At 39.3% G+C, this 22,434-nt stretch overlaps 1 protein-coding gene across 15 annotated transcripts in view; it reads left to right on the plus strand.

Moving 5' to 3' along the window:
• Positions 1–1,102: 1,102 nt before the first annotated feature.
• SYNE1 (spectrin repeat containing nuclear envelope protein 1) overlaps positions 1,103–22,434 on the plus strand; it is a 290,444-nt gene continuing 269,112 nt past the window's right edge. For 13 of the 15 annotated variants that reach the window (XM_088052487.1, XM_088052496.1, XM_088052500.1 and 10 more), the window contains exons 1-2: positions 1,103–1,190; positions 10,030–10,295. In XM_088052487.1, coding sequence (XP_087908613.1) covers positions 10,232–10,295 — 64 coding nt within the window. In that variant the 5' untranslated portion in view covers positions 1,103–1,190; positions 10,030–10,231. Of the gene's footprint in view, positions 1,191–1,242; positions 1,375–1,651; positions 1,726–10,029; positions 10,296–22,434 lie in introns of those variants that run through there. The other 2 variants (XM_088052488.1, XM_088052489.1) reach the window with 2 other exon arrangements.

The raw sequence follows: 22,434 nt of genomic DNA on the forward strand, positions 1-22,434 counted from the left end.
ACTGGTGCTAAAGGACGGGGTGATGCTGAGTAATCTCTGCTGTCTAACTCAGATTTTATCCATCCACTCAGTAAACAACACCCTGCATGCTAACGTTGTAGAATCACTGCAGCACTGCCAGAAATGATGAAAACTAAGAGGTTCGTTGGCACTGCTTCTCCCAACTTCTCCATTTCAGCTCCAAATGAGTGGTTTTTTTTTCCCAACGACACAGACCAGAGATGATCCATCTCTTAAGCAGAAAAATATCCTCTCCTGCATGAGGCTAGCCTTTATGGAATCAATTAAAATGAAGGAGGGAAAAAGGGAAATTAAATCATGGGGATTGTGCAATATCTTTGGAAGAGGCAGAATCACGTTTTATGCTGGTGGCACAAGCACTGTGCACGGTTAGCGTGGTTTGAGCTCGAAAGTGGCAGACCCGTCTTGCCAGCTCCTTTGAATATTTCTGTCCTGCTGCTGTTATGTAAGAGCTGCTGTCCCAGTTTGCCTGTGCAGCTCTCTGCCTTATGCGTGATGATGCGCTGGAGCCTACGCCGAAGGTAATGCTCTACAGCAGGCTCTATATTGCAGCAATAATAATAATGATAGTAATATAACTAGTAGTAGTAATTAGCAGCGACATCTCGGTACAGTCGTTCTCAGAAGTATTTCGGCTACTCGCCAGAACGCACTTCGGGGGTGTCGAGTCTCGGGGCTGAGGCCGGTGTCTCATCCTCCAACTCCCCGGCGCAGCGGTCACCGCAGCCGCCCCCGGACAAGCTGTCCCGGCTTTGCTGCTGCTGCTGCTGCTGCTGCAGCCGCGGCGGGGCGGGGCGCGGCCCCCCCGCCATGCGCGCAAGGACAGCGGGCACCGGGGCACGGGCTGTAGCCCGCACTCGCATCCATCCCCGGCACACCCACCCATCCCCGGCACTCGCACCCATCCCCGGCACACGCACCCATCCCCGGCACTCGCATCCATCCCCAGCACACGCATCCATCCCCGGCACACGCACCCATCCCCGGCACTCGCACCCATCCCCGGCACTCGCACCCATCCCCGGCGCACGCACCCGCGCTCCCGCCCTCTCCCCACCCCCGCACCTGTTTCCTCGCCGCGGGCCGGCGGGCGGGGCGGCGCGGCGTGTTGTGCTCGGTATCCAGGCAGCTGCGCCGAGGCGCGGAGCAGCGCGGTGCGGCGGGCAGAGGTAGGGTGCGGCGGAGCGGGGCCGGGCTGGGGGCTCCCCGGGGCTGCGGGTGCTCGGCGGGGCCGCCGCTCGGGTGAGCCCGAGAGGGGCCGGAGAGCGGCCGGGAAGAGGGGGGTCCCGTGGGGCAGCCTCTGCCCGCTGCTCGCCGGACGCCTCCTGCCCCCCGACGCAGAACCGGCTTGAGGTGAATCCGAAACTCGGTGCCGTGGTTGCGGAGTTTGTCCGTGCTCCGGGGTAGGGGGGGGGGTTTGAGGTTTTGCCCTTTCGGAGCGGACAAACCCGGCGGAGGGCTGTGGTGGTTCTCCTCCTGAAGTGCACGTACGTGTGTGCTGCAGAGATAGCCAGTTTTATGCTCAGTCACACGCTGCAGGCCAAAACGTAGTTAACCAAAGGAAATGTGACTACTGATGGGCGCTCCCGGGGAGCCAGTTTTAGCCTGGGTTGCACGCAGTGATGGTGCAAAAAGGACAAGTGCACCGCGGCAGCGATGCATAGAGCCCATATGTTCCCTGGCTTCTGTGGTGACTCCCCGGAGGTAAGACCTGCTGAAATACTCACCGACGAGGCTGCTACTAGGATTTTCACAACCATATTCAAGCTGAGGAAAAGTGCTTGTAAGGAATATTAGTAACCTCCTACGAAAGACCAGATATTGGAATTTGATGAGGAAATACATAAGTAAATCATCCGTGTGATGGTGAGGGGAACTCCAGTGCCCTTGGCTATGAGGAAAGTATACCTATGTGGCTTGTAGGGAAATAGTATGTGGTGTTTCTGGCTGCCTGCCAGAACTCTTCTAGTGCGGAGCCTGTTGAACGACTCCTAACAGGCACGCGCTTTCCTGTAGTAGTACTAGTGATGGACTGTCTGCTCTCCTTGATGTCTGAGTATTATTTTTGTGATTCTTGTGCCCACTTCAACTTAAACGGATCCCAGGCTATAAATGCAATGGACTATGTTAGTATGTTGCCACTGGACAGAAGAAATCAGGGTGCTGTTTCATTTTAGTTGGTAAATAGAAAGGCTTTTCTGTTTGTTACACTAAATTTTTGTTGTGTGCTAAATGACATGAAAAAACTTGATTTCTGGGGTAAATGACATGAAAAAACTTGATTTCAGTGTTAAAATTTTGGAGTTCTTTTCTGGTGAGAGTCAGGCATTGTCATTTGGAGTGTTTCACACATTCCTTAGAGCACCAGCGTTTTGCCCTGAGAAAGGAGCTCTCCAGAATAAGCATGGTGCTGCATGTTGGAGTGATTAAATTCTCATCTTTGCAAACCCTGTTAGATGTGAATGTAGAAGGAATAATCCCTACGCTTCCCACCTGTTCCCTTAATTCCTGTTCATAGTGTGTGCTTTGGTTTGTTTGTTTAACATTACCTTCAGAAATAATATATGTCCATGAAAATTCCATGTTGCTGAGTATAAAGTACCAGTGCTTATGTATTTTGCAGGTGAATCCAAATACATTTGAGATTTTTAAAAATTTTATTATATTTTTACTTCAAGCTATTGGAATAAGTTTCAGTAGTGATTTGGACTTCTGTAATTAATACAGACACGAGAATCTTGTGATGACTATAGGTCTTCATGCACCATTACTTTCTCTTTATTAAATATGAGAGTCCTCAGTGATGTTTTTTTAAGAGCTTAAGAACTTCACTGGAGCCATGCAGAGTTACACAGCCTGTCAGCGAGCACACTGCTCAAAGAAACTAACTTTGGTACAGGATCAGGGAGAGCAGAGGCACATAGGGAGAGAAGAAGAGTACTCTATTAGTATTTAAATTTGAGGAGAGAGTAAGACTTCCTGGCAATGAAGAGGGTCTTCCTGGGTGAGAAACTGAACAAGGCTAGCAAAGTGAGAGTGATTTCTGGGGGTCTACAGAGCTTTGGTCCCAAGAGGAATAGGCATACATTCACCCTTCAGACAAGACACCATATTAACCCACCTTGGTTATGCTGCGTTAAAGGAAGTCAGTTGTGGCGCAGTTTTTTTCTTATCTACTGGTGGCAGTAGTTATTGAGAAAGTACATGCATAAAATATAAACAATTGTTTTTATTCTTGCTTTACTCATTACCATAGCTAGTGACAGAACTTTAGAGTTCTTGTGTCTCCTTAGAGGTCATAAAATCAACAGCAGTGGTGTACAGTGGTGTACATCTGAAGTGAATGGACTTTTGGCTTTGTTTCACTCAAAGACACAATTTAAAGGGAAAAACAGAGAAGTTTCTGCTTTTGCATTCATATGGCAGTTGTCTGCCACTTACTTATAAGTTATACTTAGCAAAGTTTCTTGCTTGGGAGATGTGCAGGAATACCAAAGAACTGACGCTTACTTTCTTATCTCAAACCTGGTGTGACCCACCCTTTCCTGAGATGCTTCAGTGTTTTCTATTTTAGTTGTCTTTCTTTCTTTTTTTTTTTTTTCCTCCCACAGATGTAGCTCTGCAATTGTCCTGTGATATATTATGGTCATATTATGCCACAGATCTCCTAGGTGCCATCAGTGTTAAACCAGAAAAATCAGAACAATTCTCCTACCGTTAACTGACATCACTTCAGATGTGAACTTCACTCTGTCCTATTGGCTTGTGTATTGTGGCCTCTGATCTTAACCTCACCCTGTCTTTGTCTGCGCAGATAGTAAGCTCTTTTAGGCAAGGATTATATCCTGTGTTTGTAGAAGGTAATGAGCTACTGATCCCAGTCCCCTGCTATTACCAACAGCTATATAACTGTAATGTATTGCTGCACAATTTCAGTAACAGGATTACTAAACTGTCTTTAACTTTTCGTATCAGTAAGTCTGAATGACCTTTCTTTGCATGTATCTAAAAATGTATGTTCTGCCAATTTTCCTAAAAATACCAAGTCTCTGCCTCTTATTTTCTCCTAGAACAGTTTGCATTTTCTGTTCCAATGGAATTAAAGCTTTCAAGACAAGAATCACACCACTGGATTTTTGTCCATCTTACCAAAAAAACTAAGAAAAGATAGATAATAAAACACTCATTTGCTGAAATGTAAATGCATACATAGGTATGTGCATGACTAGGATCGTACAAATAATTTTTAAATGCTGGAGTAGAATGTAGGTAAAACATAGAAGATTGTGTGCCATATATGCCACAGATTTAAATGTCAGATGTGCAAATTACCTTGAACTTTCAAATTATTAATTGCTGTTGCAAGACCTTCAAGCTTCTGCAGACTAAAAAAAACTTTTGTTCAACTCCAAAATATGCTTAAGGATACCTAGATGAACCAAAATAGTCTGGAGTTCCAGAGAAGATCTAAATCTCTCTCTCTGTTGCCCCACATTGTCCAAGAAAAACAAATGTCAATATCTTCAAGTAGTTACTGCACATTAAGTCAGCGTGAGGTTGGATGGTCAGTGAGAAATAACATTGTGTTTCAGTGTTCCTGTTTCAATGCATTTTTGTCAGTAGAGAAAGGAAGCACAGAGTGACAATATTGGTATTCAACCATCAAAAACACCTTTCAGAGCCAAAATTGCATTTTCCATGATCTTATGTGGTGCACAGTTATGTCCCATTGCCTTTGGGATAGTTCCAGTATCCACTGACTTCTGCTGCACTGGGTTTAAGGGAACAACTGCAGACTTGCAGTTCAGCTGTCAGAAAAAATTACCAAATGGACTCCTCTGTTGGCCTGGATTTTGGAAGATCAGTGGGGAGATACTGCATTTTGTCTGAGGAAAAAAAGAGAACCATGTTGGTTCACTCTACCCCACTTCTTCGTCCTAGCTCTGAATTTTGTATATCCAGTAGGCATCAATTGCAACTTGACAGATTTATTAAAATAAATTTACAAATGGATCCTCAATTTGTAATCTACAAGTTATTAATATCCTGGAATGAATTTTACTGAGCTTTTCTACTTTTAACTTGGAGTTTATTTAAGAGAGTGCTGCTTCCATTTTTTGTCATGGCCTTGTCTATCAGAAATCTCTTTAGTGGAACAATCAGTATAATACTAATTGAGGCAAATTAATCTCCCCTTGATCTTATTTTCTATTTTCCTTTTTACTTATTTGGCTAAAAACCATTTGCTTGCTGTCTTTATTTCTCAGATTGTCTTTCAGCACGTCTCTCTTCATCCCTGTATTCTGCACACACTGTGGCAACGCTCTTCACTTCTCATGCTCTGTTTCTGCCCACTTCTTTCTGGGTGTGGCTTTTCCAATTACATCTTGAGCAGTTCTATTCTGTTCTGAACAGGTGTAAAGCTACTAGACTTTGGATTGAAAGAAAACCCCAGCCTGCTTCACAGGGGAGGCACTTTTCAGGCTAGTTGACTCCTCTGCTGATTTCCCTTTCATTTATTTTTTAAGCACAGTGTGTTTAGACCATCCCCTGACCTGCTTCCATGCTTTGGATTCTTCTTGTAATATTATGGACAATGTCAATAATTTCCTTAGTTGGAGCTATTTTCTATTGATTGGCATTTTCTTGCCACTAACATCCAACCTAAGCAAGCTGGTTTTCTGACTATTTGCTGTTTAAAAACACAGTTATAACCTCCAGAAAATTCTGGTTCCTATCTTTCTGTGAGTCATTTATTCCTGACTGGCAGGAGGCTCACTGCTGTCTCATAGAATTGCATCTGTTCCAGTAGTGTCTATCAACCTGGCAGCATTTCCAAGACCTCTTATGTTTCAGAAACGGAATCTGTGGATCAAAGTGGACTTCTTGAACTGCAGCAGTAAACTATGCTTGAAAATTATTTTCCTGGATTTTTTTCCCTTGATCAGTTCTGTGCAGCTCTTGCTTACCAGGGAAGTCTGCCTCTTTGTTAATACATAATGACACCCCAGCACTTGACCCTATTTCAGTTGTTCCTGAGGTACTGTTCAGTTTGTGTGCTATAGTTATTTCAGTTACTCCACTGTATTTCTTATATCTGTGTAACATTTGATTTGTAAATGTCTTCTAGATGCAGGGCTTCCTCAGATTTATTACTCTGTTTATTGTCCTTTCAAAGATCTCTTTTTGAAATGTCCCAGATTAGAAGCAGCCCTTTCACTGCCTGCCCCTATTTCTTGCTCTCCTCAGTATCTTTGTTTATTATTTGTGTTTATCATTGTTTATCTGGAGTTTCTTTATGTATTAGGGTTCTATAATGGAAGTTTATAGAAGTCTAAAACTGTATTTTCAGGTGCAACCATACTTTCACATCAGTAGCTTCTTCTAGCTGCTATATGTGGCATCAGCCCAGTGTACTGGGAGTCACAGAATCACAGGATGGTTAAGATTGGAAGGAAACACTGTTGGGCTCATCTGGAATCTGCAATTTGTGGCAACATGAAGTACAGTCAGAGAATTGTTTACCTCTTCTTGGTCAGGTTTATCTTCAGCCCTTGTTGCACATTGTAGATGTCATCTGCACCTAGCAGATGTCTCTTTGTTTCTCTGGAACCACACTTCTGACAGGCAGCTCTGTTTTCCTTTAATATGTTTTGTAAACTTTAAGAACTAAAAGATAAATTGCAATCTGGTCTTGCCAATGGTATTCTAGTTTTACCAATAAAAGGAAAATATATATTATTAATTCAAAGTGTTCCTGAGCAAAGTGAAAAAAGAGGATTAAACAGAGGACCCAGAAAAGTTAACCCACAATAGATGCAGTGTTTTTCTTATCTCCTCCATAGAACAAACGTCTCATTTTCCTGGCAGTTGAAGAGAGGAACAAAATAATCCAGAGAATTGTAAACTGCAATTTAATAAAGCCTAATGGTTCTTATATGAGAGAAGTTCATGTTTCCTCCTTTCATCTAAACCCAGAGTACCAGGATATTAATAAAAGAAAATGGTGTCAGTGTAACTTTATCCATTAAATCCAGATAAGTGGCAAATATAATAAAAGATTTACCTAATTTATATGGAAACCCTATTTCAACCCTCTTGCATGTTGATTCCATGTATGTTCAGACCAAAAAAAACCCAGAATAATTTATAATATTGAATAAACACTTGTTGAATGCTTAAACAGGGACTAGCTCGTATTCAGGGTTAGCTTCAGGTTTATTTCAGGCTAAGACTTGTGAGATTTGAGCCATGCACTTTTTATAAAACCTATGTATTTTGAAAACATACCCATCTGAAAACACACCTTTTTGTCTGACACACAAATTTAAAAGTCATTCCTTTTATTGAAAATTATTTTGTAGCAACTATGCAAATACTTAATTTTAAGTAATAATCTTAATACTTAAGATTTTAATACGTACAAATCTGAAAAATGTAATATTTTAGCAGGATAAAAAATATTTTGTTGATGGCTTTAAGTATTTGTGAAAACTGTGGAAAATTCCCATTCTATATTACATTAAATACCTTACTGTCCACATATGATTTTTTGTTCTGTGAAACTTTAAGTGTTGCCTGAAGATAGGTGAGAAGGGTGCATGAAGCTTTCTTTCATCTATTCTGCTGGTGTTTTGCTGTGCTCTGAGCTGTGCTTTTCTGCATGAAAGGAGGTGACTGAGCACACAAGAATCTTTCCTCCCTACCTGTACTAACTTAGTGTCACCTGTAAATGAGTTGATTCCAACTGCTTGCAAGGGAGCTTTTGAATGAGGAGCTGTATTTAGAAACACACATTCTTCTTATGCAGCATATAATTTAATATCAGCTAAATAAATTATTAAGTGCAAGCCTGCCATTTATTGCTGCACAATGACTCAGCCTGCTGTATGAGTATATTGAACATACATCTTCATAACACTTTCCCAGACTGTTTTAACTTGGACTTGGATCAGCATGTTCCACAGCTCCTCTAAATCTGTTCATGTACAGCTGATTTATGCCAGCTCTGTCACAGTGTGAGTGAACTGGTGTTCTGATATTGTTACTGCTGTTAGCCAAAAACCCAATCAGATAAAGCATTTTTAATACCCCTTATCCCTGCCCATAAATTAGTCTAGCAGCTTGCTACTAAGGGTGGCTGTACCCAGCTTACAGTACTGCTCAAAATGTTAGCAGTGTCACTGCTGCAGAAGAGAGGCTACATTTAACCCACTGTGTTACAAATATTTCTGGTTTGCATGAGGTTGGGAAAGCTGATGTTTCATTTAAATATTGCAAAGGAAGCAAAGTTCACCAAGCTGTCATATGTGAACACAAGCAACAGAAATCCTCCTCCTGCTCCCCATCCCCCCAGTCAGGTGCTGTTTGGTGTGCTGTTGCTGATGTTCTCTGCAGGGATTTAGCAACACCAGGGGACCATCAGCCCCAGACAGTGTTGTGGCTGAGGTATGGTGGTGGCGCCTTCTCATGCCTGCTTGACACAAGCGTGAGGTTCCTGCCAGGGTGTCTCTCTATGAGTGGTGGCTGATAGGCAGAGTCCCTGTGCACCCCAAGCAGTGTGTGGGGCAGAGCCTGGAAGGTGGGAAGGGCGATGGAGGAGAGGAGGCCCCTAAAGGAGAGAGCAGACGCACACGGGAGAGAGTGAGGGTATGAGCATCTAGGTGTCATGTAAACTGTAGGCATATGTAAAAACAGCAGCAGTGTGTCTGGAGTAGGTATTAGTACCATGGTGGCCATGGCATGCAAGAGAACAGCCCAAAGACTTGGGTGGACTTTGCCATCTGTTCTGCAGTGTAGCCCGTCAGAAGTGTGCTTCCCTCGGCTTCACTGATTTAAAGCCATCTTAGGGCTGCTGACCTGAGCAGCATTTAGGTATCCAAAATACAAGGTAAACATACAATAAAAAAGCATCAGTAAGAGGGAAACTGATGTACCTTGGGTCAGGCAAGGTTTGAAGGGTTAGAAAAGGAAATGTTGAAATATCATTTCCTCTGGCCGCCCTTACATGTTGACACAGATCCTTTGGGACAGTTCATCATGCCTGAAGCTGTGCAGCCTAAAGGCTTGTCTGCCTGATAATGGAGGACTCTATTCTCTGATAGACCTTGGGGCCAGGAAAAGAGGAAAATGCACAGCACCAACAAACCCACTCACATTTGTGATATTGATCAGCTGAATATCATCTTGAATTTGGGGTGCACCCAGAGTCTATGGAATGAATCCAATTATTCTTGGTGTCTCTACACTCAGTTATTTCTTATCAGGGAAGTCACTGAATACATACACAACATGTACTTGTTCCTCAGAAGATAAGGTTTTATTGATAGCATTATCTGCAGAATCTAATTAGATTATTTTTAGACCAGATTTATAGTCACAGATTCTTGTTATAGACGCAGAAGTATAGCAGCGTTCGTGTCGCAGTTCTAGTTCACAGCTTTTGATGTTAAATGACACAAAATACAGCATTGTTTTACACTAAAAAAGGAATATAAATACAACTTTATTTAATAATGAAGTATATTAACCCCAATATTTCAGACACATTGTCAAGTGGAGTTAGGAGTTATCCCGACCAATGAGTTTCTGTTGCATACTCCTTCCTACCATGGTGAAATAGAATGAGAATTGTACAGGTTTTGGATTTTTACAAGTGGTTTTGTTTTACTTTTAAGCTTAATGGTCTCTTTGTGAAAAAGTATTACAGTGTTACTTTTAATAAGTATAACATCATTATTATTTCTAAAACAACATCCACAAGCATCCTCGGGAAAGCATTGATGTCTGGTGCATTGCCAGTTGTGTTCAATGATTTATTTTTTGCAGCTCCATTCTGCTTGGTGGTTGCCAAGCAAGCTTTCAGCATTAATTGTGTCTCTGGCTGGGGTGTACCCTATAGGCAAAACATAAACCCTTTACCTGTTAAGACAGCCATTAAGACTCAGACTCTTTAGTTTTTCAGAACTGGTAAAAGTTTCCTCTAAACTTTGTTGCTTTCTTTCTCAGGTGTTGAGGTTGTTTACCATTGCTTTTGCCCGGCCCTATGGGGGCCAGCGTTGGACTGGAGGTGTCTGACTGCCCCAGGGATGCTCTGCCATGGCTGAGGGTTGAACGCTAAAAGGAAGCTGTCCAAGACCCTCGTCTCACTGAGCTCCACAGCTTGGAGGGAGAATTCTGTTAGGGGAAGTGGACTCGCTCCAAAGAGATCATGGCTTCATCCCGACTAGTGGCAAGATCTAGAGACATTGCCAATGTCATGCAACGGCTTCAAGGTAAGTGGCTGACCTGGGCTGGCGCTCCCTGCCACACCCTTATACATGGAAGTTCCTATTTTCTACTATACTGAACAGTCAGAACAATATTTCTGAAGTTTAGTAACTTTTCTAAACTCATCTACTGGAAAGTACTTCTAGTATATCTAAAGGGCTGTGATTATATGACTCCTTTGGTATAGCATTAACAGTGATGCTTCAAAGCAGCTGACCTGAGCATGGCTCCATGGGACAGTACACTGAATTGAAGAGTTCTGTTTCTCCCAGGTTACCTGATGTGTGTAACGGTTTTCTCATAGAAAAGAGAATGGAAATTATATTAATCCTTTTCTCAACTACAGTCAACTGGTAGATCTTTTATACTGATAAACTAATATTTATTAATTTAGCAATGAGAACAGTGCTTTATTATATTGTTAAGCATTGAAGAATTCATAGCTCAGTGAGCTTTTCATTAGTCCTCAAGTTGATGACCTTTTAGACAACACATCACAGAATGTCTTTGCAGTTGATTATTCATTATGGTTTTATGTTCCTATAACATAGCATTAGTAAATAAATTTATTGTGTTTTCTTAGAAGTTATACACCTAACTGCTGATGCTAAAAGCTTGCACTTGGAATATTTTTTATTCAAATAATGATATTGACTAGAAACAAATGGTCATTACTGCTGTAGATTTCACTTCTATTTGCTTTTCAACTTCATCATAAATCCCTGGCCTTCTTTCCTCTACTCTTTCTAGTTTCCACTGACTTCAACAAAAGCTTGTATGTGCAAAATCTTTGATAACCCCTTCTGCATCCTCTAATCTGGAAGCTTAATCTGCTCATGGGTTTTCTTTCCATTGATTGTTTTTCAGTTCAGATCTGAACCTACTTCCCCAGCCACCAGCTACTTACTAGTAGGAATGATTTCCATGTAACCTCAGGAGATAAATGGAAGAGTCTGTCCTATTTAGACCTGCTACAGCACTTCATCAGTTCCAACATGGCTCTGCTTGATTTTCTTCAGCCTTTTGTACATTTACTATGGGTTCCCATTCTGGTTTTATGTCTGCTAGTTCTTAGAGTTGGAGAATGGCTGTTCAAAGTGCCAACAAACATAGAGAGAGGAAATATAGAGAGGATTTATGGTTTAAACATTAGACTAAGACACTCCAGGTAGATTTGAATGAGGCTGTGCAAGGGCACAGTGAGACAGCCTTGCCCACAGAGCAGGCAGGGGTCTTAGGGCACACACAGTGTGTTTATCACAGTATACTATACATTTGTATGAACACGTATATGTATGAACATTTGTATTCTTAGTGGGTATTACAGAAAAAAAATACTGAGAGACTTGAAGCAAGAAATGAAATAATTATGAAACCATGAGACCCTCTGAGGAATATGAAGAAGTGTATGAGAGAAATGGCACAGGTACTCAGAGGTTATAGAGACATTTTGCAAAGGAAAGCATCAGGGAGATGAACTGTGTTCAGGGAGGATTATCCAGGCTGGTACTCTAAAGCAATGTATAAGGAGGATGCTACAGAAGATAATTACAGAATGTGGGGACCGTTAATTATCAGACTGTTATGTGTTAGCTTTCTAAACATCTATAAAGCTGTTGCTGACAAAATGGCTGTTGTGTTTCTTTGTATTTTGGGTTTTTTTACACTTTTTCTTCATTTCTATGTATGTGGCTCTGCTGAAATCTGATTCATAGTTCATCCTGCTATAATTTTTTAATATTATTTTATTTTTGGAAATTAAGCAAAAACAATTACATGAATTCTGAAGTGAGGACATTTTAAAAGAAAATGTGTGAATTGAATGGAAATTTGGCATTGCCTATTAATTTCAGGTCATACCTGTAACTGGATTATTTGCTTCTCAGATGAAATCAGCTCATCTTGGTATTGATGGGATTTGATATTTGCTGCAGATGCACTATTTCAATAAATCACCTGTGCCAAAGCTAGAGTGCTTGGAGCCTAAATCTTTTTTTAGTCTGTAGCTCTGCATTATGGATGAGCAGGCAGTCTGCACTGCGACTACCTAAGCCCTTGTGTATTGAGGTTGCTTTACCTTTCAGAAATTATCATCAGCTGAAATAGGAGTAGATGGGCATAGGAGCACAGGGACATATCTTGGTGTGTTTGTCTGGCAGCCCAGAATCAGTGCAGAGCCAGGGGCACAGCTCAGGGTGAGTGGAATTGACAGCATTCAAGGTGTAACAGGAATGGCACTGGTTTGGGGGATCCTCAGTCAGTGCAGAGCAGCAGCTGTGCTTTACAACACCTGTTTTTGTACCTGGCTGTAAGCTGAGGCAGGAGAGTTCTTCTTGTGTGATACTGCTTAGACAGTGCTGCAAGATGTCAGTACTGGAAATTCCTCAGCATTGAGAGGTAAAGCAAGCTGTGCTCCCTCCTCCACGTGGTTCTCAAATTTGCCTTATGTGTTTCCAGTGAGTGTTTGTGGTGGGAGAGTGTAGGAAATACCAGAAAAATGCAACTCTTCACTGGGGTTCTCAACACCAGTTTTGAAATATCTGCTGGAGACACTTTTAGTGAACACAAATATATATGCTCTCCTAAAATCTGTCAGAGAGCAAAAAAGTTGATTCTGTGTTGGTTGGTATTTTTATTTGTTTATTTGGGATTTTTAACATATATATATCCAGTCACTTCCCTTTGGTAATTATAACACTTGCAATACACTGTTTGCATATACAGAGTTTTTGAATAACGTTGTGTATCACTGGCTCAGAAGTTCACCTGGGACAAACAGCCAAGAAAACTTGCTAGTTCTAGGTTTTGTACAGCACCTTATGCTTCCTAGTTGTTCATATTATAAAAGCACCCATAAAACCTGAGCAGAGCTGGTATACACCACCAATATGAGTTACATTCCTGGGACTGCTTTTTGGATTACCCTGGGAATTAAAGCCAGTTGGCACAAAAGCACTGCTCCTTAGCCTATAGGAAGTGCAAGGTCATTGGCATTGTAGCTATACACTAAAGATTCATAAAGCATCTTTGATAGCTACAAATATCAAAGTAGGGAGTGCTGAAAGATAAGCTGGTCAAGCTCTTATGAATTTGCAATCTTTACCGTCATGAAATGCAGTATTTTCTGTTAGTATGCACTGTTACAGGCAAACTGCAGTCATGCTCACGTTATTCTGAAGGAAAAAAAAAACCAAAACAATAAAATGGAAAAGAAGAAATGTTTAATTTGTCTCATTCCTCAGGACCTTGTTGTTCCATTATGCTGACTTATTCTTACTGGCTTGTAAGGTGATGTTGAGCAGTCACTGTAGCATACTCTTACTGCAGGCTTTTCTAATTCCTGCTTTTCTGTCCCTCTGTGGTTTTTTTTCCTTTTGATTTCCCATTTAGTAATCTGTGCTGAATGAAGACTCTTGTGAGCATCATTGTGTTTATTATTGGGCTGTCCATTTAGTCAAACAGGACACTATTTTCCTTTTCTGTAGTGGACCACCAAAAATTCAGTCTGCATTACAATCTAAGCACATATACCACCCAAATTAGGTTCCTGTTGTATAACTGGTATTTTGAGACTGTTACCCATTTTAACTCCATGCAGTAAAACCAGTACTAGAGTGTACAAAGTGCAACAGTTTAAACAATATAACATTGCAAGACAATAACTTTGTGTGAAAAACCCTCTACAAATAATAGAGTAAAAAATTATTTTCAATCTTTCATTTCTTTTGGATTGCACCACTGTTCTTATTAGAGTCTTAAACTCACTTTAGATTGTTGTTATTTTGGGGTTTTGTAAACTCACTGTAGAGATACTTCATGATATAGGAAAAGCTAAGGTGGGAAAGCAAGCAGCATGGTCATGCATGAAGACTAACCATGTTGGAAAGGATACATTGTTCTAGTAACACTCATACACTCCAGAAAAGCTTCAGTACAGGCAGGTCAAATTAGCTTCAAGCTCAGTCCTTATTTTATGTAAAATTACCTACAACTGACTATCATCTGCTGTAGTTTCATGCCTTCCTCACATTAGCACTATTCACAGGATGTTGTGGGATTGTTTTTCTCCTGGATTGTCCTTTCTTCCTTTCCCCCATGCTCTTCCCTTTAAGTTTTGCCTCTTCTTTTCTTTCCTTTTACAGCCTAGCATTTCTTTTCCATACCAGCAGCATTAACTATACAGTACATTTTTTTTTTCTCATTAGCTGATAGGCTCTTTGTTAATGTGTACCTTTGCTGGTGTTTTCCTCTGTTTTTCTCTCTGAGTCAACAGTGCCAAGAGCCACAGTTTAACATTAAGCTAGGGTGATTTAACAGATACCTGCTGCTGAAAATACCTTGCTTCACTGCATGAACATTCCAAACTTTGTTTTCACCAGTCCTCCTCTTCTTACTTTAGATCTGAACCAGCTGAGAATTGGTTTGTAGAGGCTAAATGAGCTCCTGGGAAAAGGCAGTGTCTCTCCTTCAGTGTCATTTACTATTTTATTGTCAGCAAAACCAAAGTGCAAGATCACATTTGTAAATGTCAGCAAAATTGAAAAGGTATGCTTGATTAGGGAGGGCATGCTGCACATCTTGCCACAACTGGGTTTTATCCCCATATTACAAACACTGCTGTGGTCAAGGTTTTCTTCTATCCAGTTTTCTTGTAGAAAACCAGTAGACACTGGTTCCATGTAGTTGTGCTAATGCCTTTTCCTTGCAGCCTTTCGCTATGTAAAATGTCCCAGTTTGATTCCTGCCTCTTTCTTGGGTTTTTCTTGAATTATGGAAAATGCCAGTGTAAATTATTAATCTATCAGGTGAGAAAATCTTTTATCTAAGGCAATTCATTACTCACTGGCAGCGTGTTAAGGGAAAATAAACACTTTTGACTCTCTTGACTGGTATGGACTCTGAGCTGAATGTCAAGTAAATCTGAATGATGAATTGGAATCTGAATAACATTACAGCCCACATAATAAGAGGAAGTTGAGCAGGATTTCAATATCCTTTTCTATTATTTTTTCAGTTTGAGAAAATTTGAATTAATACTATTTCAGAACAAAGTCCTGAAATACAAGATTTATGTGTGAAGGTTAAGACAGCTGCAAAGAAGATCATTAGAGGATGAAAAAAAAGATAAAGGAGATCAGGTGTTTTCATCTACTACAACAAAAACGTGTGAAAGGATAGTCTGTACCTGGTGATATTCAAGTTAAATATTAGTTAGTATTTGATAAGGAGTGTTACTATGGAATGCTGTAAAATCACCATTTTTAGAACTATTTAATTTTGGTTTATACATATGCAAACAAGTCCAGTGAGAATCTACTTCAGGTTTTTTCTGACCCAGGTATGTGATGGTAATAATCTGGTGTATTGCTGGTAAAGAGAAGTTCGGAACTGCCTGCAGGTATTGCAAAACAAACAACCCCAAGACATGGGGGAAACGATATGATCAAAACATTTCACTGGTAGTACAAATGACTAAAATATGAACAGAATTTAGGCATCATGTTATATTAGAATATATTGTCATATAGTTAGACTGTTGTGACATATGGTGGAAAAAAATCTCAGTGGAAAAAAACATATGCTACCTTTTTTTCTTTTATTCCCTTTTTTTTTTTTAACTGCAGTTAGCATTCACTTTGTGTTCTCTTCAGTGAGAACACAGTCCTGGGGCAGTATGTGAAATGCAGAATGCATTTTAGTGAGGCACAGTCCTGTATTTTTACTTTTAGATGATTTTTCATCATTAACAAATTGCAAGTTAGTGATTTAAACTACATTTTTAGAATTTTTTTAAGTTAATGTTGCTCTCTTTTTGCTTACAGTTTTTCTACTGCTTTTTACCACAAAACTAACAATGTAAATCAGCATATTCCTACTTGGTTTTTTTTCTTGCTTTCCCTTTTGATTACCACAGTACAGTTTCCACAGGTTATTAAAATAATCTGTGCTCCCCTTTTCACTTGGTTAGTCAACCAGGATACAAAGCATTAAAAATCACACAGGTGATATAAATTGCATATATATTTTTGCATTTGAGTTGCTTTTTAAGGAAAAAACAACATATTTTTCCAGTTTTCATCTGGGATAAAGTATATATTTAGGGCAGAAAATGGCTGACATGGTGGTGTCTCACACTGAGATTGCTTTCGTTTGGATGTGAAGAAGCATAGTTCAAAAATTGAAATCCTTCTCCTATGCTACTATTAAAACACTGACAGGATTTGTTACACAAAATGCAGGAGGCAAAATGCAAGAGGGAAATCTTCCTTGAACTATTTTATAGATGGTGGTTAAAATGCTGTGTCTTAAATGTAGTGGATATCCAAAATATGTCAGGCAAGTTGTGTTTTACATGAACCTGTCTTCAGCAGCTCTGTGCTGCTCACTATAATTTGACAAGTTTGTATGTAGGCATCCACACTGCAGCTCTTTAATTTTGGTTTTGATAAAGTGTTATCTGAGGCTCAAAAACTGTTTTCAGTTAAGATTTTGTCTCAAAATAACATCTGCCATATTTGTTACTGGTGTGAAGAGATATTTCAGGGAGCCTAAATAGGGACAATTATGTGTCAGTTTTGGTGGTTTAGTGAAGATAGAGATTTTTGAGAAAGAAAAAATTGCAGTGTTTATTTTTGAGAGTGCCCCCTCTATTCTGACAGGCTGCTAGACAGTTATTTTAGTAATAGCTTTGGGTTGGGGGTATCAAGAAGCAGAATATCTTCAAAATATTTTGATGACATGTTTTTTAATGCAGGTTAGACAGTTTATCAGTTGTCTGTTTTGTGATTTCCTATTTCTATTATATACGTTTCAGGCTTGAAAAATTAAACTTTATTTCCTCAGATCTGTGTTGTAATACCTTCCTACAATATATTTTGGTGTGTTATTAAATTTGAACATAGCTTATTGTCATCACCATAAATAATGCTCCCTTTTGGAATACTACATTTGTTGTTTTTTAATACTAGAAAAACTGAGAAATGCAGTAGTACATGCCTCTTGTTACTAATCAAACAGGGATTAAAACAGTTTTGTAGATGAATTACTGCTGATCATGCTTCTATTCCAATGTAGAGGCTTCTGTAACATAAAGGCAAAATATTTAAATGAGAAAGTTTTTACAATTTTTACAATTTTGCTGTAATCATGTTTTGCCCATTTGTAGAAATCAAAAGCCTCATCATATTTATTTACCAGGATAATAATATATTTCAGAGAATATACTTGCAGGTAGAAAAAACACATAGATGAAAAATAACACGTAACAATTATTAGTAATTTATTCCACAGACTTTTTTATAGAACGCCATTTTTATTTTGCACTTTAGACTTCATTTGCTTAAAAATATCCTTGTTTCTGTCACAAAGCTTCTCCTTGTGACTCATATCACTGGGTTCTAATTTTAGACTCACACTGAGGTTTTTTAGTCAGCAGTTGTATGGATCCAAGTGAATTGTCTATTACTGGGTGCAAGAAAACAGGCTACTTGTTCTGTCTTTCATCCAAGATGAGAAAGAGCTCTATGATGGAAGTGTCAATGACTTATTAGGAATCAAGAAAGAAAAAAACCCACCAAAACCCCCCTCTCTAGCTCTTTGGAATTTATGTCTCCATGGTAAACTAAAAAGAGATGTTTGAAAGATATTATTACATTTTACAGGAAGTAATAACTGACTGCTTAATTGCACAGCTATTTTTAAAATTCAGATTCTGATTGCTAGTTTTTGGGGGTGTAAGTTTTCTTGTTCTCATTTGTTAGTAGACTTTAAATTGGTGCTGCTCCATGTACAGTGTTCTTCACAGAAGGGGTGTAAAGAAACTGGGACTAACATTAAAAAGCTAGCCTTTATCCTGTACTTTGAAAGAGAACCTGATTAAGTTCTCAGTGATCATTTTAATGCAATATCAGAATTTTTAGGGAAGTAGCAGAAAAACAATTTGATGTTTCAGGATAAGCAGCCTCCAGGTAAGGAGGAGAAATACTGAGTTCCTGAACAGCAGGGACAGTTCTTGGACTCCAGCTCAGCCCCTGCACAGCTTGGTCTAGGGCCCAAGAGCTCATACCTTAACCTGCTCTTCCCTGTCTGATTTATCTGCTTTTCATGCTTTCCCTGCTGAGGAGTCATTGTTGTTAACAGAGATTGCTGTGAAATATCTTTTGGAGCTTCATTACATGGAACATAAACATTAACATATTAAGAGATGTAATTTGTGAAGATTCTTTTACTGTAATTTCACTAGATTTTATGTAATTACTTTTCAGTATTTGTTACATGGTCTTTTATACTTTTAAGAGGGTTATGCCCTCGCTGTATATTTGTTTAAGTGACTATGGAGAATATCTGTAATCTCGTTGTAACACTGTTAGGCTTGTGAAACAACTCTGCAAAACCTGTAAATCTCTAAGCTGAAAACTCTTGTATTCACCCAGATAAGAGATACATCTAGAACATTTAATAACACCTTGTACCCACACAGACATTGCTGCAGAACGAGAGCTGAGGTTTAGTTTAGATTTATCCAAATCACTGAGTTTCTTTAGCTGTGCCAGTGTAATTCTGGGAAAATTCATCATCCCCTTAACAGAGATGCCAAAGGCCTGTACAAATGTAGTAGAATGTTCTGCACTTCACTCTTAGAGGCCAGCTCATGTATCTTGCCATAACTGCATGGTCTGTCCTACCTCCACCAGCTTGCTTGGGAGTCACCATCAGTGTGCCTGGGTGGGCACAGCTTCCTTACTGTTCAGTGTGGGCTTCTGTAAGTCTTTACTTAAGGTGCTATTGCGAGAAAGCCGCAGACCTTGTCAATGCAGCAGCTGTTCTGTAAAGACTTTATCTTAAGCTCATTAAAACAGAGGGAAAAAAAATCTTCTTTCCATAAGGTGAACGGAATGAACTACAACAGCAATTGTACGTGAAGAGTATTACTGTTAGCTTTCCTGTCTCAGAGGGGAAAAAACCCCAACTCTACATGCAAGAGCACAGTATTCAAGATGATTTGTGGCCAAACCAATGTAGCAAAGCAGAATATTTACTTGATTACAGTGACTTATATATTAAAAAAAATAAAAAAATAAAAAAATCCTATTTAGGAATGGAGCTCGTAGTTCTCAGACTTATCTGTTTATGAGAAATTATGGTAATTTGTAGTAAATTCACTTTTGGACTGTGCTTTCATTCTCCCAAGGAAATTCAAGAAAATTATTACAGTTGAGCCAGTGTAAAGGCCTATCTCTTTATTCTGTTTGTTTTGGCCAGGGTTTCTATTTTATTGTCTCATTTTCCAAGACATCCCTAAGCTTTTCTAAGTCCATGTTGTGCAGCCATTCCCAGTTCTGAGACTGCAAACTGCTCTAGGCTTATACAATAATAATACAGATGATTTTTTTGCTTTTATTTGACTCTAGAAGCCTCCACTGGGTAATGTAGAAACATCATGTGTTTTTTCAGGAGAGAATCAAGAGTCAGCATCACCAGTTACAGCAGTTACAGCCCAGTCACTCTTGCCTGGTAGCCGAGTGCTGTTTTGCAGCCTGGGCATTCCAATTCCATTCACTCACAGGTGAACCTGATGTACCTTGTGAGGACAAGAAGTACCTTTCAATGAAAGTCACAAAGCTTGAGCTTCCATCCAAATGAAAAGTGTTGGGAATGGACCTTTCACTCAAATTTGTAGTCCAGCTGGCATTTTTTCCCCTTTGAATTGTATTGGCACAGAAGCTCAGACTGTGGTGGTGAGATGATTCTTAAATCAACCAAAACTCAGGTTTGTGGAGAGGAGAGACAGGGGTGAGACTATGCAATGTTCAATCACAAATCAGTGAAAAAAAATGTGATCAAGCTGCTGTGTTATCAGAAGTCTCCAGGCATAAATGTTTGTTAACATATGTGAGTTGCAGTAATAAAACACTCTGGTTTGAGACTTATTAGACAGGACATTAGTCTTAATAGCCTGGAGTTCTGGCTGTTTTGCATTAGTGAAGTTGAGCATTGCAGGAAGAATAAGATTTGAAAAGGCATTTTGACACCTGTTGATAGGTAGTGCCATAAAAAGGCGTGATATGCATGTTTTCATACCTCTTTAGATGTCTTACTTCAGCTTCAAAGGCCTGAGTACTTTATAACCCAATCCATGAGGAAACAAATTAATTAAAAATTTTCAATGAGACTGTACTGAGATTCTAATTAGTATTAAGAAATTACAAGTTTATTATTTGCAAATTTATTTAGTGCCCTAAATATGGTTAATATTTCTAAATCTAAATTCTCATTTATTGGCAGTTGTGAGATAAAGTCAGTGGACTATCCTGGAACTACTAATTCTGTTCTTTAGTTATGTCCATTAAGTAAAAGTGAAGCCATGTGACCACCTTGTTTACCTTTCTTAAATACATATTCATCCTACTAAAAAACTATAGCTATATTTGAAGCTTTGTACTGATTGCTGCTTTTTCATTCATTCAAATGAATGAAATCTTTCTTGAATAAAAAGTCTTAAACCTTGCTGAAAAGATTTTGTGTTCTGCTTCCCAAAGAGACAGGAGCTCATTTTTTTTAATTTAAATTTTATAAATTTAAATTTTTATTTATTATATTTTATATATTTTTTTATATAGAGAGCATTTTATTGCTCTCTCAGGAGCAGAAAATCTGCTGCTTCTGCATTGCTGTGTATCACAGAAAGGAGTTTAGTTGTATAATCTGCTTTCTTGGTCTTTCTTTCCAGAATGGCCTTTTGTTTGGTCACTTTGGTGAGCTTGTCCAAAGCCTCATTGCATAATTCTTCTTCTTTCATAATCTTCAGCCTGCCTTTTTATTTGTGTGGTTAGTAAGAGAGCTGGAGGTGTGATCAGCTGCCAGAAGTGATTTGAACAAATGAGAGGAATCATGAACAGTTAATTGTTGTGTTTACATCTGGTTTCTAAGAGACCAATAGTTCAGACTTACTGTTTCTATGTGTATTTGAGAACTTGGGCACATTCAGATCCTGTGTTCCCTGGGCACACTTGTGTCTGCACCAAAAAAATTAAACTTTGTATTTATCAGTAAGACGTCATCAGTTTTGAATAGGAAATGACATCCATTTATGAATGAGATTAAATAATGGTATGTCATTGTGCTAATTCTTAACTAGTCAGTGTGTTTTTCTTTTTGTTGCTGGGTTTTTTGGTTTGGTTTGGTTTTTGGTTGGCTTTAGAAGCAGGTATGCCAAATATGTATTGAAGTAGCACATTTTTACCCATGAGGGATGTAAAGTATCACTGTCTGGGCTGGAATGAAACAGGGAAAGGTCTTGTTCTCACCAACTCCTGTCAAAGTGCAGGATGAAAAATGGCCTTTACTGCAGTCAGGAAGAATAAATCAGTTCCTAAAACTACTGATCTGGCTCAGAACCAGCATGTTTCTACAAATCAGGTGTACATCTATATACCGACAGAAATCAGCTTCTGGTAGTTGCAGGTAGTTATTTCTGTTTATTATTAATAGCTGGTTGTTCCTCTTGAAGGGCTTAAATAGTGTTGTCAGGAATAGGAAGTACCTTAAAATTTGGCTTAACATCTTACTGTTGACTTACACCTTCAGCAGTGTGTTTGAGAAGTCACACTGTAAATTTCACCAGCGTATTTTCTTCACATTTCTCTACACTATTATATGCTAGTAAACAAACCTGAAAGTTTTACAGGCTTTAAAGTACTTTAAAGGAAATTACTCTTGCTGTAGTTAAAATGCCAAACCTCAGGGCTGCAAATGTGCAGCTGTTTAAAGTATGACAATGCAATGAGGGTTCTCCAACTGGAATGCTAATTGCCAGCAGATACGTATTTTGAATGAGGCCAGACCTAGAATCTGTATTCAGTAACATCATTAATTAAAGTAGCATAAGTGAGAGTGGTTAAGGTGTTCAGGTTATTCTCCCAGGCTTATTACTAAGTTTAAAGCTATCAAGCTGAATTATAGTAATGTCACAGGAAATTATATATGTAAACAGGCTTATATGAAAATGTACACTGAATTTTCTTTCTGGGAAGGAAAAATCTGGAGTTGATAGATCAAAATTCTCAATACTTGGCTACTTCTTTTTCCCAAAGGAGATTGTAAAGCATAGAAATCAGGGCTGAGTGGAAGATTAAACAGTCTTAA

This window comes from Pseudopodoces humilis, chromosome 3, assembly GCF_049639895.1.
Source record: "Pseudopodoces humilis isolate 2021_Gansu_Grassland_sample_001 chromosome 3, ASM4963989v1, whole genome shotgun sequence".
Classification (NCBI taxonomy): domain Eukaryota; kingdom Metazoa; phylum Chordata; class Aves; order Passeriformes; family Paridae; genus Pseudopodoces; species Pseudopodoces humilis.